This window comes from Phalaenopsis equestris, unplaced genomic scaffold (assembly GCF_001263595.1).
Source record: "Phalaenopsis equestris unplaced genomic scaffold, ASM126359v1 Scaffold000129, whole genome shotgun sequence".
Lineage (NCBI taxonomy): Eukaryota > Viridiplantae > Streptophyta > Magnoliopsida > Asparagales > Orchidaceae > Phalaenopsis > Phalaenopsis equestris.
In genome coordinates this window covers 487,028-501,973 of record NW_018164571.1, presented here as the reverse complement: position 1 = coordinate 501,973, position 14,946 = coordinate 487,028, and the positions used below count along the sequence as shown (strand labels likewise).

Genomic DNA, 14,946 nt, shown 5'->3' with positions numbered 1-14,946 from the left:
ATGATTTAAACTTAGACATAAATATAAATAATATATTATTATATAAATAATATATGTAATATATTGTTATATAAAAAGTTTTATAATTTTTCTTTTCGAGCCGAACACGAGCGAACAAACTATTGATCGTGTTCGGATCGTTAGGTTTTAATAAACGAGCCGAACACGAGCTGCTTAACGAGCCGAACACGAGCTGCTTAACGAGCTGAACACGAGCTGTTCACGAACAACGTGCCAAACACGAGCTGCTCACGAATAACGAGCCAAATTGACGGTCCTACTTTTATGCACTACAAATTTATAAATGTGACTACATAGGAAGATGTTATAAAATACGTACCAAAAAGCCTTTAGACAAATTTGTCGATATGTCCGAGTGGTTAAGGAGACAGACTCGAAATCTGTTGGGCTCTGCCTGCGCAGGTTCGAATCCTGCTGTCGACGATCTAAAATGTTTTTATTTAATGATGATTAGTTAAATATTACGACTAATTGTATAATTATGATATTGTTAATTAATTTAGTAAGATGTTAATTATTTGAAAATTGGAAGTGGATGTAAATTTTAATTAATTTTCAATGTCTAATCGTATACTACGCTTTTCGATATTTATCATTTATTTTTTATTGTCAGAAAATAAAAATTATTATAAACTAATGGAGGAAGTGCAGCCAACAAGGAGCAGTTTAAAGCTAACCATGGCTGGAATAATCTCCACCCTTTTTATTTAACTGGCTCGTACAAGATAATTCTTATATATATATATATATATATATATTTCTTGTTGATACGCCACCAACACATTTATCCCGAATCTCTAGGTATGACATGAATCTCGAGGCATGACACGAATATTAGGATAATTTTTTGAGCAAGAAATATTCAAACTTCAATTAAAGGTCAACCAGTTGGAATTCCGATTTCAGTCAATTGACTGACTCAATGAGACAGACCCAATAATATTAAAATTAGTCCAATCTGAGTCAAATCAAGTTGCATCGAGTCATTAAATCATTCTTGAATGTTTTTTAGAAATATTTAGAAAGTCAAACAAATGGTGAATCAAGCAAGTCTATATAGTCAAATCGAGCTTCCAAAGAAGATGAATCAAGCGAGCCAAACATTGCTAAATTCTGACATCGTTAAAGCACTCAAATGCTATCTGATCGAAGGAAGCTCTCCAGACCATCCGACCAAAGTAGTTTATATTCTTGCATTAATTACACCCAGAAAACTATAAATAGAGTTTCACCCCTCCCATGAGGGAAAGGAGAGCTTGAGGCTTGATAAATAACTTGAAGCTTTCAGAAGGAGCTGAAGTTTAACACTGCTCCTGCCACTGTCTTTGACAACCGTTGACCGCCATCGATCACCGCCGACCACTGCTGACCGTCGTGGATTACCGCTAACCATCGTTGGTCACCATCAAGCACGGTCGACCGCCGTCAACCACTGTCAACTGTCTTTAACCATCATCGACCGCCCTCGATCACCGTCGACGACCACCTGTTAGCATCCATCGATCGTCATCAGTCGCTGCCCACTTCTTACAATAAGTTCATTCGCACGTCGACGTTTTAATTGAGAAGCTTTGTAACATTTTTCGAATGTGGGATAAATTGTCTTTGTGATCATCAACTTATAGTAAATTTTTACAGTTAGGTAAGACCCCATTATTTTTTTTCTTTTTAATGGTTTTCCACATAAAAACTTCTGGGGTCACTATTAATTGTTTTCTTTTATCTGAGTGTATGTTGAATTCTCATTCACCGCTAAAACGATAATCTATTACTTTACTATCATAAATTTTCTACAATTATTTTTTACTAATAAGCATTTACATACATGCCACCCAATTCTTGTGTAATTAAAACGTATGTAACACTTCAAAACTTTTTTTGTACCACGATTCACATTAGAAAAACATTAATTTTAAAGGTGAAATAAACATTTTTATACCTATAAGGTGGAATATGTGTAAAATTTTAAGTTTAGGATATATGTAAATACGTAATAATTGAATGAAACGTTTGTAAATTTTCCTTTTTTTTTCTCTCTTGATGGTAAAAAATCGAGGTTTTTACGTGTACAGCACTTTAATGGTTACCCGCACAACGAGGTCACCTATAGAGCATTAAAAACGAGGGCACGGCCTTTCTTTTCTCCAATTCGCTCGCGTTCACCCGTCGATTGCGCGGGGAGTCTCCGCACAGTGATACTATTTCATTCACGCCATAGAATCGCTCTGGACACACCTAGCGAACCTGTACTCCATGAAACCGCAGACTACATTGAGGTAAAGCATCCTGTGTCCAATCATGCTCCCGCCTTCTCAATCTGCCCCAGGCAAGTCTCCTTGCACCGCTTTACTTATTCCTTACTTTCAGATAATCGGCTCCTGCCGACTTACCTTTCTGGATCGATCCTAAAAGACCATGAAACTCTCCCATAAAAGGGTTTTTACCGCGTTAATTTTTTCTCTGCACCTACATTACACACTCGGCGACATTCCTACAAAACGCCCTCAGTGACATTCCTACATTACGCACCTTTCTGGATTCGCTCCCGACGCTAACACACCCTCAAGGTTTCCTGATTGGCATTGATCGCTATGTGCAAGTTTGCTGCCAAGCCCAAGCTGCAGATGCATTTTATTTCCTAATTTTTTATATTTGGAAAAACGGATTTTCATGTACAATTCATGATTTTGAACCAAATTTCTTTGTCTTCACCTTTTTACATAATTTGCCTCTCGTACATCGTGTTCTTGCTAGAATTTGAAGAGCTTTGCATATGATTATGTAGTTTTTAGTTAAAGCGTAATAGATGACTAAGTGAATGCTCGAATCGCAGTATCCTTCGTGCTGTTTATTGTCTTAGCTATCATGCAATTAACAAGAATAATTGCAGTTGTTGAAATTTGTTCACAGACACTGGCGTAACTCGAGTCAGGGGCACTGCGAGTTCAAACTTGAACTCTCCTCTTTCCATCACTACCACTTATAAATTCAAAGCATGGGGCATAATGGCTGGATGCTTTGATAGTCAACTATATTATATGGAGTTATATTGGAATTCTAATTACAATTTTACTATCATAAATTTTTGCAAGATGTTCGTGAGAATCTATTTGGACAATTTAATAGCCACTTTCTTGCACTTAAAATTCTTCCTCGAAGGAGGTGTAAATTGGGAAGATATTAAGAGATTTTTAAGTGTTGTTTGATATAATTCAAATTATATATATGTTCAAAAAAGTGATTAACAATGTATATATAATACTTGATACATTGTTGTTGTCAAATCTAATACACTTTTTCTTCCCTTTTTTTTTTTTTGTCAAATTTTCATGTGGGAAACTTACATAGCAAGCACATAATTTTTATTTATTAGCACTAATATGCTCTTTTTCTTATATATATGCAGATTGGAGAGAGAATACTTGATAACTATTGCAGGTCTCATATTTTTTGGGTATGACTTTAATGGAAGATAAGAACATATATATGCTCAACAAGTGGAAATCATAGAGCATATTTTCCTTGTAACTTTGTTATGGTAATTTGGAACCGTATTCTAAGTTTATTTAACAGGAGTTTGGAGAGGAGGTTGGTGAATACTATTGATGGTTACATTCAGGTTGGAACAGTTTTGGTGGTCGGTTTTTTTGTTAATATTTCTATTATTGTGTTCTTGTTTATACGTATGGCTAGAAATGAGGTTAAATACATTGAGAAGGGTGTTGATATCTCTTATACTTTCAAATTGATTATTAACTTTATCTTTAAAATTCTTAAATTTGGGAAATTTAAGAAACCAGTTAATAAATCAATTTTGAAGTTATTTATTAAGTTGGAACTTCCTATGCCTGTTAAGTTGAAGACTCATGCTAGTTTGGTTTATCGGAGAAGGCCGGAGTTGCATATTATTAAGATTAATGTTGATGGCTGTTAAAAAGCTAAAAAGGCTGGCATTGGAGGGGTTTGTATAGATAATGCTGGTAATTGTGTGGCTTGGTTTGCTGCTCCTTTGATTCATATATCTCTTTCAATCACAGAAGAAGAAGTTATTATTAAAGCTTTGGTTTTGGCTAAGAATTGCGATTGGAAACGTATTTATGAGGTAATTGATTCTATGTTAATGTTAAAATTTTGTGCTTTAAAGGAGGTTTACCTGCGGAATATTATTGTGCATATGAAGAAGAATTTTGCTTTAAATTCTTTTTTACTCATGACTTGGTCTCATGTTCATAGAGAAGGCAATAAACAGGCTAAATAGGCTGCTAGATGGGGCAGTTCTAATCAGGTTGTCGTTGTGTCTAATAAACTTTTGTTTCTTATTCAAGGTGATAGATTAAATTTGCCTTTTAATAAAGTTATTCATTTTTTTTTTTTTTGTGATTGTTGTGTGAGTTTTATTTCAGTGGCAGTTCCTAGGTTTTTACTTGTGTGTATTGTACTTTGGGTGTAGTGCAACTACCAGTCGGCCTTTTATATAATTTTTTGATATTAATAAAATTCATTATGGGGTTCTGTAAAAATAAAATATGTTTATCATGTTTAAATATGGTGGATATTAGGCCCAAATAAAAAATCAAGCGAGAAAGAGACATGATAGTAGGAAACAAAGAACTGTTAAAGTTAAAAACACACGCTGACTTTACATGTATTGAAGAAAGAGATTGAGTCTATTTATCTTTGTCTTAGAGAACATAAATTCAAGCTACATTATCACCTATATGACACATCACCTAAAGAGATGGGTTCATTCAATCTATGAATGAAAAAGGTGATAATTGTTACTGTTATTATAACTTCTTATATTATCCTTATTATCATATTGTAGTGAGACATTGAATATGCACGGTTCTGATGTTAAAAGTTAAATTTCAATGGTTTATATTCATCCTTCTATGGATCTACATGCTTTTAAGAAGATATTTCAAAACCATTGAAGAGAAAGGTAGTGACTACTAAATATTTTCTTTCAACCAAACCTACAATAGCTGATGTCTCTTACATTCCAAAAGTTGAAAGAAGTTAAGACGCCCTTCCAAATGTTCCTCATCTTTCTATGGATAGCTATAGGAATCCAAATGTGTTTCTCACCATTTTAAGTTGATTAAAGCTTGAACTGGATCTTTATGCATCCATATTAGTTTAATATAATTTTCTCAATAATCAATAGCACCTATTATTGTTTTGCTTCGGAAGTCAAAAAGTCTATGGCAATAATTAGATTTAATTTCCTTATTTCAATTCAATTTTCCTTATATAACATTGTTAAAATAGTTCATAACGTGTTTTACAAAAAGCTGAAGGATTTTTGTCTATTGATCAACAAATTGGATGCCGAGACTTGAGCATGATTTGATTCAGCTCCTGAGATCAAAGAGATTTATTGGTCTGATTAATTTTTGTATCACAACAACAACCATTTTCTTAAATACAAGCTTATGACAGTAATATTTTTTATGGTGGTTGCCTGCCGGATGGCTATTAATCCTATAAACTTAGGTACCAAAAATCTAGCGCCACCAGGAGGTGACTAATTTTCATGTATTGAGATGGGCTTGTTCTTTTAAAAAGGAACATGTCTTATTTTTATATATTGCAAGTTTGTGATCTCTTTCTTGAAAATTTGAGAAGTGCAAATCGAGTTTCAACCTCAGGATTCATGATTTTAGTTGGTGTAAATTGAATTTGTCTATTATAGACTCCTTGATGTTGAGAGGGTGAGGTTGTCTTCTCTTTTATCCATTTTTTTAAATATGACAACTACATGATATCTTGGTGTGGGGTGCAAATACAATTTGGCACTATTTACAACACTTGATATTACATTTAAGTTGATTAAGGAATTACATGAGTAGGATTTCACTACTTTATTTGCATTTGAATGGCCTTTTTAGGGATGTATTCCTGCTTCTGTTCTTGGTGTGGGGTGCAAATACAATTTGGCTCAATTTACACCACTTGATATTACATTTAAGTTGATAAAGGAATTACATGAGATTTCACTACTTTATTTGCATTTGAATGGCCTTTTTAGGGATGTATTCCTGCTTCTGTTACCTGTTGAGACTTTAAGCTCTAGTTCTCTTGTATGTTGCTTTGATTCATTATGTATGTTTTTATTATTAATTGTTTATGTGAGAAGGAAACATATTTTTCAATGCAAATATTAATTACCAACAACTAGTACATGATTTACTGATTCCTGGTCAAAACTTATTAGAAGATTGAAAAAATGGTGGTTTTGGTTGTAATTTGTAATAGAAAGAGTTCAAGAAATACTAGTTTAAGAATTATTGTTCATTTCTTCTTAGAAAAATTTACATATATACATGATTTACTGATTCCTGGTCAAAACTTATAAGAAGATTGAAAGAATGTTGGTTTTGGTTGTAATTTGTAACAGAAAAGTTCAAGAAATATTACTTTAAGAATTTTTGTTCATTTCTTCTTAGAAAAATTTACATATATACCACACAAATCTCTGTATATACATTACTAACACCTAAAGTTTGTTATTTGCATTTATTTTATTTTGGTGTCGCGGACCTATGCATAAAATGGTGTATTTCAGATTTAATAAGTTAGTAATAATTAATGATTTGTGGTATGTTCTTTTCATAAAGGGTTGTAAATAGTTTCCAACTTTAAGAGACTTGAATTGAGGCATTTACAAACATACCACCCAATTGGGGCATTTACAAACAAACTGCCCAAGTCTAGCTATATATCACTTTTATTAAGTAAGCAATGGTTAAACATTCTGAGGTGTTTTAAGTTTTTGCACTCATAAATGGCTTAAACTTAAGTGTTCAAATAGCAGGCATTTACAAACAAACTGCCCAAGTTTAGCTATATATCACTTTTATTAAGTAAGCAATGGTTAAACATTCTGAGGTGTTTTAAGTTTTTGCACTCATAAATGGCTTAAACTTAAGTGTTCAAATAGCATTGATTACTTTTCTTTTATCTTGTCTGCATCAAACCAAAATGTAACAAATTGGTTAACGGAACAAGATCATTAGTATCAGTAGTAGAACCATCAACAATAACATTAACAAAGGTTGCATTAAAGGAGTTCAATTTGTTTGTCATATGAAATAGCATTGATTACTTTTCTTTCATCTTGTCTGCATCAAACCAAAATGTAACAAATTTGTTAACGGAACAAGATCATTAGTGACAGTGGTAGAACCATCAACAATAACATTAACATAGGTTGCATTAAAGGAGTTCAATTTGTTTGTCATATAGACAACAAAAAGATACATCCCTAAACAAAAACAAAACTTATATTTCTGATGCACTTTGGATTACATCATTCATACTTCTTAATACATCAAACTCATCTAAATAAAAATAACACAAATAATAACAAATACATAGCAATGACAAAAAAAAAGTAGTGTAATTATAATTTTCATAAGGAAAATAAAATCCTCATTTTTTACTCTTCATCTCCTCCGTTGAGTCTCTTTCAAAATCTTCTCGATCAAATGATTCATCATCCATTTTATCAACCCATTTAAAATATTTACAGTCATGCGCTGAACGATTTATTGGACGTTCATAAAATCTTGTTCCACAATTCTCACTTTTATAGCTGATGAACATCACACATTGTAAATTAGTCAGAATAATTTTTACAAAGTCGGACGACTTTCAAGCTTGAATATTAAATTCGCCAATAAATCATAAGCAAAAACACTAAGTTTTACTAAATTCAATTCGCCATACATTGATTGGCTTCTGATTGACTAATGGTGACAAAGGGGTAAGTTTAAGGTACAGCAGTTAGCATAAATACATTAGAGAAAAAAATAGTATAAGCATTGCTGTGGCAAATACAGATAAAAAAAAATATTGGGAAAAACATCTCCTTTTAAAGTCAAGTGCAAAATGATTCCACTTAATCACGGCTGAATGCCCTCATGAGGATGATTATTCTTAGCATTCTGAATTACACTAAGAAGAACACATCAAAAGCAATTCTACATAAACATGTACAAGAAGTTCAGAAAGACACCGCAAATTTCAGTAAGAGTGCATCAAATTTACCAAAACAAAATGCGCTTGCAAATGCAACTTACATCTCATTTTCGCACCCAAAGGAAAGTTTCATGATAATGCAATGCAAACTCAGGAAAATTTAAATTGTTTAAAATAAAGGAAAACAAACATGTTTCAACTCATACTTGCACTTCATTGATCAGGAAATTTGAACTCCTCGGCGGCTAGTTTCAGCATGACAGTGAATTTTGACACAAGTTTTTTGGGTGCTTTGTAGGTGAATAACAAAAATTGGGTGCTGTTAACAAATATTAAAATTTAAAGGATTGTGTAGGTAAAAACCCCCAAAAAATATAATGCATTTTAGTATTTGATGTATTGTCTAATATCTAAAATGATAAAGTAAAAACATGAAACTTATAAAAAAAAACATAAATTATTATTCATTCGCAATATATTAACCATTAAAATATCTTAGATTCTAAATATAATTTTTTTTTTTACTAACTTTATAGTTTATTATAGTTTTCATATATTCTTTGAGATTATTTTGTATTGAAATTTTTTATAGCTTCTTTTAGTATAAAGATTGGGCTTGCTGTTGGCTCTCTATTTCCTCTCCTTATCTCAAAATATGGACACGGTTAGTTTTGACGATGGATGATTTGTTGTTTTTGCTACAATTGCTTTAGCACATGATTTTTTTCATTATGCAACTAATTAAAGGATTGGAGATGTTCGAGTATTTATCAACTCTACTATAACACGGCGGATATTTGATAACGATTTTTTTTAAATCCTATGAATTTGAGCTTTCTAAATTTTGCAAATATCGGGATTTAAGACCAATTTGAGAAAATTTTGAAAAAAAAATTAGATTTACTACTTCATGGATTTAAAAGTTGCTATTTCCTTCTGTTTGTCAATATTTTATTTAAATGCGACTTAAATTCATTGTCAAATAGTTTTTTGGGGAGTATTTTTCTCATATTCAAAGGAATTGTTAGCAAACTAAATGCATATAACTTACCTTCTCTATTTAGTTTGGTGTAGAGTGAAATTTGTCATTGAACTATAATTGGCAACATTATAGCCAAAGTGGTACAACATTAAAAAGATAGTGTTTGAAATAGTATTTGAAAAAAAATAGTCTTTTCTTTCTTTAGGAATATTAAAGTAAACAAATCAAAATATTCAAAATAATGAATTATTTTCACATCTTTGATCATAAATATAAATACTTATATCAAGACTAAAATCAACAAAAACTTAAGAATAAACTTAATATTATTATAAGTCTAAAATATATCATGGTTTCAAAATGTATATACAATTATGATAGGTATAACCCACAATCTAAGTATATACTAAATGTCAAAATGATTAATCCATCCAACCTTTCATTCCCCAAATCTAGAAATAAAAAGGAAAAGGTAAATTATTATTAGTTTATTCGATAGATTTTTTAATATTCTATCAGTTTCCTCCACAAAAAAAGTCAAAAATACTTGGTAAATAAAGGACTTACTTATTAATTGGTTATTCGATAGATTTTCATTTATCATATCATTTTCCTTTCCTCATAAACTCTTGTTGCATTATCAATTTCAGTTATACTATGAACCATCATGATATACTCACAAAAAATTAATTAAAGGCAAACATATTATTATTTTCTTGTTAGCCAGATTTCTTGAAACTTGACGATGCTACTCAACTTGTCATTCCTACATAAAATTCTTTAGTAACCACTTGACATCATTAATTTGTGATGTATCTATGTTAATAAATATAAAATTTGAGGACTCATTATAATTCAAGTAAATTTGTTGATTCCCAAATAGAGTACGAAATTTTAACCTCAGCATACTCTTAAGTGGCATATCCCTCACCTTATTGCTTCTTTAACTCTATATAATTTTTTATTAATCAAATAACCAACATCTTTTAAAAAATTTGCAACAAAATTAACTAAAAAGCATTAGCCTTATATATTATTTTAAAAATAATTCTTACTTAAAAAAACATGATTGAATAAGTTATGCATCCTCATAGCCAATAAATGTCTTCTTTTTTTCTAAATATTCATCCTAGTATACTATATGCAAACATCTTTAGCAACACGACTTACTCAATCCCTACATTAAATATGGCTATAAGCAAATCTATTATAGAATGACCTTATCCTCACACAGCTTAACAATGCAATCAAAATCAAAGCTAAAATATTAACTAATCATATATGTATGTGTTTTATAATCCATTCAAGTTTGTAGTTTTACTTTTCCCTTCTATCTCATGTAACAATAAAAATGCAATACTCAATACGACCATAATAACCACACTAAATCATTTTTAATTTAACCAGTCTGTGTCATCCCAAAACTCATCTAAATTAGATGACGGATCTTCATTATCTTGAAATAATGCTACCATCTTTATAAGAGATGTAAAATGAAAAACTAACAAACAAAAGTAGTTAACAGTAACAACCTGTAGAAAATATTTGCAAGAGTATCAACAATTCAATAAAAAAAAATTGCTCCCTTAACACCATGTTAGAATGCTTCTTTAAAGCGCTCATAAACAAACAACTAGCACTACTATAAAGTTCACCAATTAAGAATAAGAGTGTCATGACAATGTGTAGGACATGGTGTGAGAAAATTTACAATTTCATAGAAATACAAAAAAGAGTCTAAAATGCCTATACATTTTGAATTGGCATATAAAGAAACTTATTTTGAATTGGCATTTTACATTGGTTGACTATATTTATATGATGAGTGCAATTATAAAAAAAGCTTTGATGAATAAAATCATAAGTAAAAAACAAGGAAATCCTAATAAGAGGATTGTGAAAAATAAAAGACAGAAAAAAAAATTAAAGGAACAAACAACCAATGCAAGAAAATAGAAAACCCAAAAACTGAATGAAATTATGGTAATTGCTTTGTCAACTATTAACAATGTTATCATCAACTTACATTAGGGTATGCATTATTTTTTTTTAATAATTCCATAGGAAATTTTATTGCTCTAATATTAATTTTACATCAAGGTGGCCAAAAGTTCCACTACACTCCACCATACTACAACTCAAGGAAAAAAAATAAACCTAAGAGCCTAAGGCCAATCACACAAACAAAATAAAAAACAATCACTTATTTACACGGTTGAAAGAAGATCCAAACAATCATCATGAGTTGGAATCTTGTTGGAAACTATAACTTTATGCTAATCCAAACATTGATTAGACTCCCAATCTGCACATTGATTATCATTACGATGAATAAAGGATCACTGCACCTACAAAATACTTTGACAATCAAAAATACTTCATATAATTATTGATAAATCAAGAATACTCCTTAAGATAATTATAAATATTCCAGAGAACGATGAATCCATCACAATTATAATTTTATTCCAGCAATAGCTAATGACTAATTTTATAGTAGTTAATATCCCATCCACCTCCGCCATAACAGGATTAGCCGTAAAAGAATGTTCAAAAAACCAACATAAGCAATTACCAAAATGATTCCTACACACTCCACCGATACTTGCAGAACCACCGTCCATTAAAGCTCTTTTCCAATTTCCATCCGTATTAAATTTAACAACCTCTTTATTCAGTTTATGTCAAACAATAATATTAGAATGCACCTTATCTTTACTAACAATGAGAACATTAAACAAATGAAAAATGTTCAACAGGTTCTTATTAATGGGAAATTTGAATTTAAGAACATTGAAAAAGGTTCAACAGGTTCTTATTAATGGGAAATTTGAATTTATGAAACTTTAGTATTTTACCAATATAGCATTTAATAGAATTATAACAGGTAATTTCAGAAATAACCTTATCATAATGCCTAATTTTATTACTTACTGTCCAAGGAAACCAAGGAACAATAATTGAAACAAAGTATAGAACTTACCACCTTTGCGTCTCAAAAAATTCATCAAATCACTAATACTTAAAACAAAATTCCAATTCAACTGAACATTTAACAAAGAAAAAATCATATTCCAAATTTTCTTAGTAAAAGAAAAATTGGAAAAAAAATGCTCGATCTTCACTTCATCTTACAAAGAGAGCATCTAGAAACCACCTTTATCCCTTTAAGCTCAAAAATATTCTCAGTATGAATAATTCTATGAAGAAGCTGCCAACATAAAAAAAAAAGGTGAAGGTTTCACTAAAGAATTCCAAATCCAATGTAAAATTAAGCCTCTAGAGTGCTTAAAGGACTTAACAAAGGTGTAAGAAATAGATTTTCCCATAATATTCTTGACTTTAACTTGTTCCTTACCATTATTAATAAGGATAATAGAAATAAGAAGAGCATCAACATCATTAACCTGCATTTTTAATTTGGAAAGATCCCACATTTTTATTGATTTGAGGTTTTTGTTTTATCTTTTTCTGTACTCATACAGTTCTGCTGCAAACAACTCAACTAAACAGGGGCATAATTATCATTTATCCAGTAATAGCTGTCAATAAATTGTTCTGAATAAGCACCCCCAAACAACAAACTAGTTTATCATGATAATCTACAGATTATCAGATTGTCAGGATAATATGTTTATCAGCATATTATAAATAATCTACAGCTGGCCCAAACAAATCCTAAATCATAAAAAATATTATACATAAAAAATTATTTTGAAATATTGATTAATGAAAATAAACATCATTATAACATTACTTGTTATTTTTATAATTTTTATTATTTTGATATTATGTATAAAGGAAAGACTTACAATTAATGTAATAGAAAAATTTAAAGTCCTAACATATTTTATGTACCGATGCAATTATTTTTATAATTTTGTTAATGCATTTCCAAAAAAACTAATGCATTTCCATTAACAGCAAACCAACATTACAGAAAAAAAAAAAAAAATCCTTCATATTTAATCAGTCCTTCAACCTATGCAATACACTGCCAACAATGGTGAAAACATTTCATGTGAAGTAATGCAAGCATGATATGTAGAATACATAAAATGGACCATTAAGAGAAACGAGTACCAATTTTGACATCATCTAATAATTTCCTATTCAATTAAAACAACAATTAACAAACGCATGCACGAACTACAACAAAGAAGAGATAGAATTGAAGTTTTGTCATCCTACAGTTATTATATGATTTTCATAATTAGTTTTGCCTATAGGTTAAGATGCTTATAAATTTTAGAAAAAATTACTTGAAGATGCTTGGAATTTGAACTAAATCAGGGCTTAAAAGGGTACGCATACCAGGATGAGATAATTGTAAATGTCTATATTCTTGACAATTAGACATTTTAAGCATTGGATTAGATATTACAAAATCTAATTTAATCAATTAAAACAGTTTTTTTTTCCTCATTTTATCAAATAAATTTTATGTTCTGGTAATTTCAAAGTGCAATGTACATAAATATGAGAGTTTAGGTGTGAGATATACATTAGAATTGTGTGCTATGTCTGGAAATGCACCACAGAAAAATAAAAAAAGATCCCAACGTTCCAGCTAAAATATTTTTTTTTATATTTTAATCCTGTTATATCTGGAAAAAACATGCCAGAACATAAAATTTATTTCAAAATGATTTGAAACTTGACCTCCCCTTAATCAGAAGACCACAGAGTGAAGACCATCTCAAAGAACTCTTTCCTGTTGCGCATGCTGAAACATGATAAACTTTTAAGAAAAGAAGAACAGCGATGCCAAAATTGATTGCAGAGACACTTATTCATAACCATCAAATAACATGGCTCCACCATGAAAATACTTCAGCCTGCTCATAGATCAACTACCATATGGTCATGGCCATGAAAAGCCAACACCGTCAAACAAAAAAAATTCATCGAACATAATATAATAGAACTAACATTAAAATTATAATTTCCGTCAAAATACAGCGCAACTGAGGCAAGTAGTTAGAAACAAAGATTACAGGAAGAAACTAACACCTCCGACAAGTCGAGAATTGACAAGTGGGCGTGAGCTGAATCCGATCGCAGGTGCACAATGTGTGCCAAAATAATCCCATGACTATTTATATTGAGTCATTTTAGTCCCAAAACTTATAAAAATACTAAATTAGTTCCCAGACACCTTTAATATGAACTAAAATAGCGTCCCCAGAAAGGACTATTGTGGCCCATATTAAAAATGTTTGGCATTTTTTATAGACTCTAGGACTAAAATGACCCCCTACAAAGAGTCGAGTGATCATTTTGACGCTTTCTCAAAGAAAAAATTCGAAGGAAAAATAAAATAGAATCCCCTCAAGTTATTTACCTTGGATCCGGTGGTAACTATTCACGCTTGTTATGTGAAAAACACCGGTGAGAGATTGAGGTACAGCCACCGGAGGGAAGGCGGCAATTATATGTTAAAACCAGAGGCTGGGTCTCTTCCGGAGTTTCCCTCTGTGTGTTTTATTGACAGATTGGCAAACTGAGAATCGAGATCTCTGCTCCTACTTCGACTGTGGGAAGGAGCGGCCTCTTGGGGCAGCTTCTGCTGCTGCTGATGAAAGAGAGACCGCAAGCGAGCAATTTCTCTCTCTAACATGTCTTGCTGGACTGTAACATGCCACAACAGAAATACAAATCACTCTGAAGCGATCAAGCAAATAAGGAATGCCATAACTATTATTGTTAGACTGAACTTGTCATGATTAAGTTGTATAGATACCCTTCTAAATGGCAAAAATAAAATTAAAGAAGATAAATAGAGAGAATACAATAGCCTTTTTAGGTAGGTCTATAGCCAAAGGGAAAAAAAGGTAATTTTTTTTAGAATTGAGACTCATGCAGACTGAAATAATTTTTGACTCAGAAACACAGAATTGATAATACTTTTTTCTGGCACATAATAATTAAGGTTTTTTGGTATCACCTCTTTTCCCTAC

At 31.1% G+C, this 14,946-nt stretch overlaps 1 protein-coding gene, 1 long non-coding RNA gene and 1 other non-coding gene across 5 annotated transcripts in view; 2 read left to right on the top strand and 1 right to left on the bottom strand.

Annotated features, from left to right (window-relative positions):
* Positions 1-362: 362 nt before the first annotated feature.
* TRNAS-CGA lies at positions 363-444 on the top strand. Its single transcript has one exon. It is a non-coding gene; the product is annotated as a tRNA-Ser (tRNA).
* Positions 445-2,113: 1,669 nt separating this feature from the next.
* LOC110021282 lies at positions 2,114-3,766 on the top strand. The gene is made up of 2 exons (XR_002293637.1): positions 2,114-2,588; positions 3,428-3,766. It is a non-coding gene; the product is annotated as an uncharacterized LOC110021282 (long non-coding RNA).
* Positions 3,767-13,555: 9,789 nt separating this feature from the next.
* Positions 13,556-14,946, bottom strand: part of LOC110021279 (uncharacterized protein At4g06598-like) — a 51,588-nt gene continuing 50,197 nt past the window's right edge. The window contains exons 5-6 of one of the 3 annotated variants that reach the window (XR_002293636.1): positions 14,331-14,617; positions 13,556-13,824 (exon numbers count right to left, since the gene is read on the bottom strand). Coding sequence is in view for 2 of the 3 variants with exons in the window: in XM_020719717.1 (XP_020575376.1) it covers positions 14,418-14,617 (200 nt within the window). In the remaining variant the exon portion in view is untranslated. The other 2 variants (XM_020719717.1, XM_020719716.1) reach the window with 2 other exon arrangements.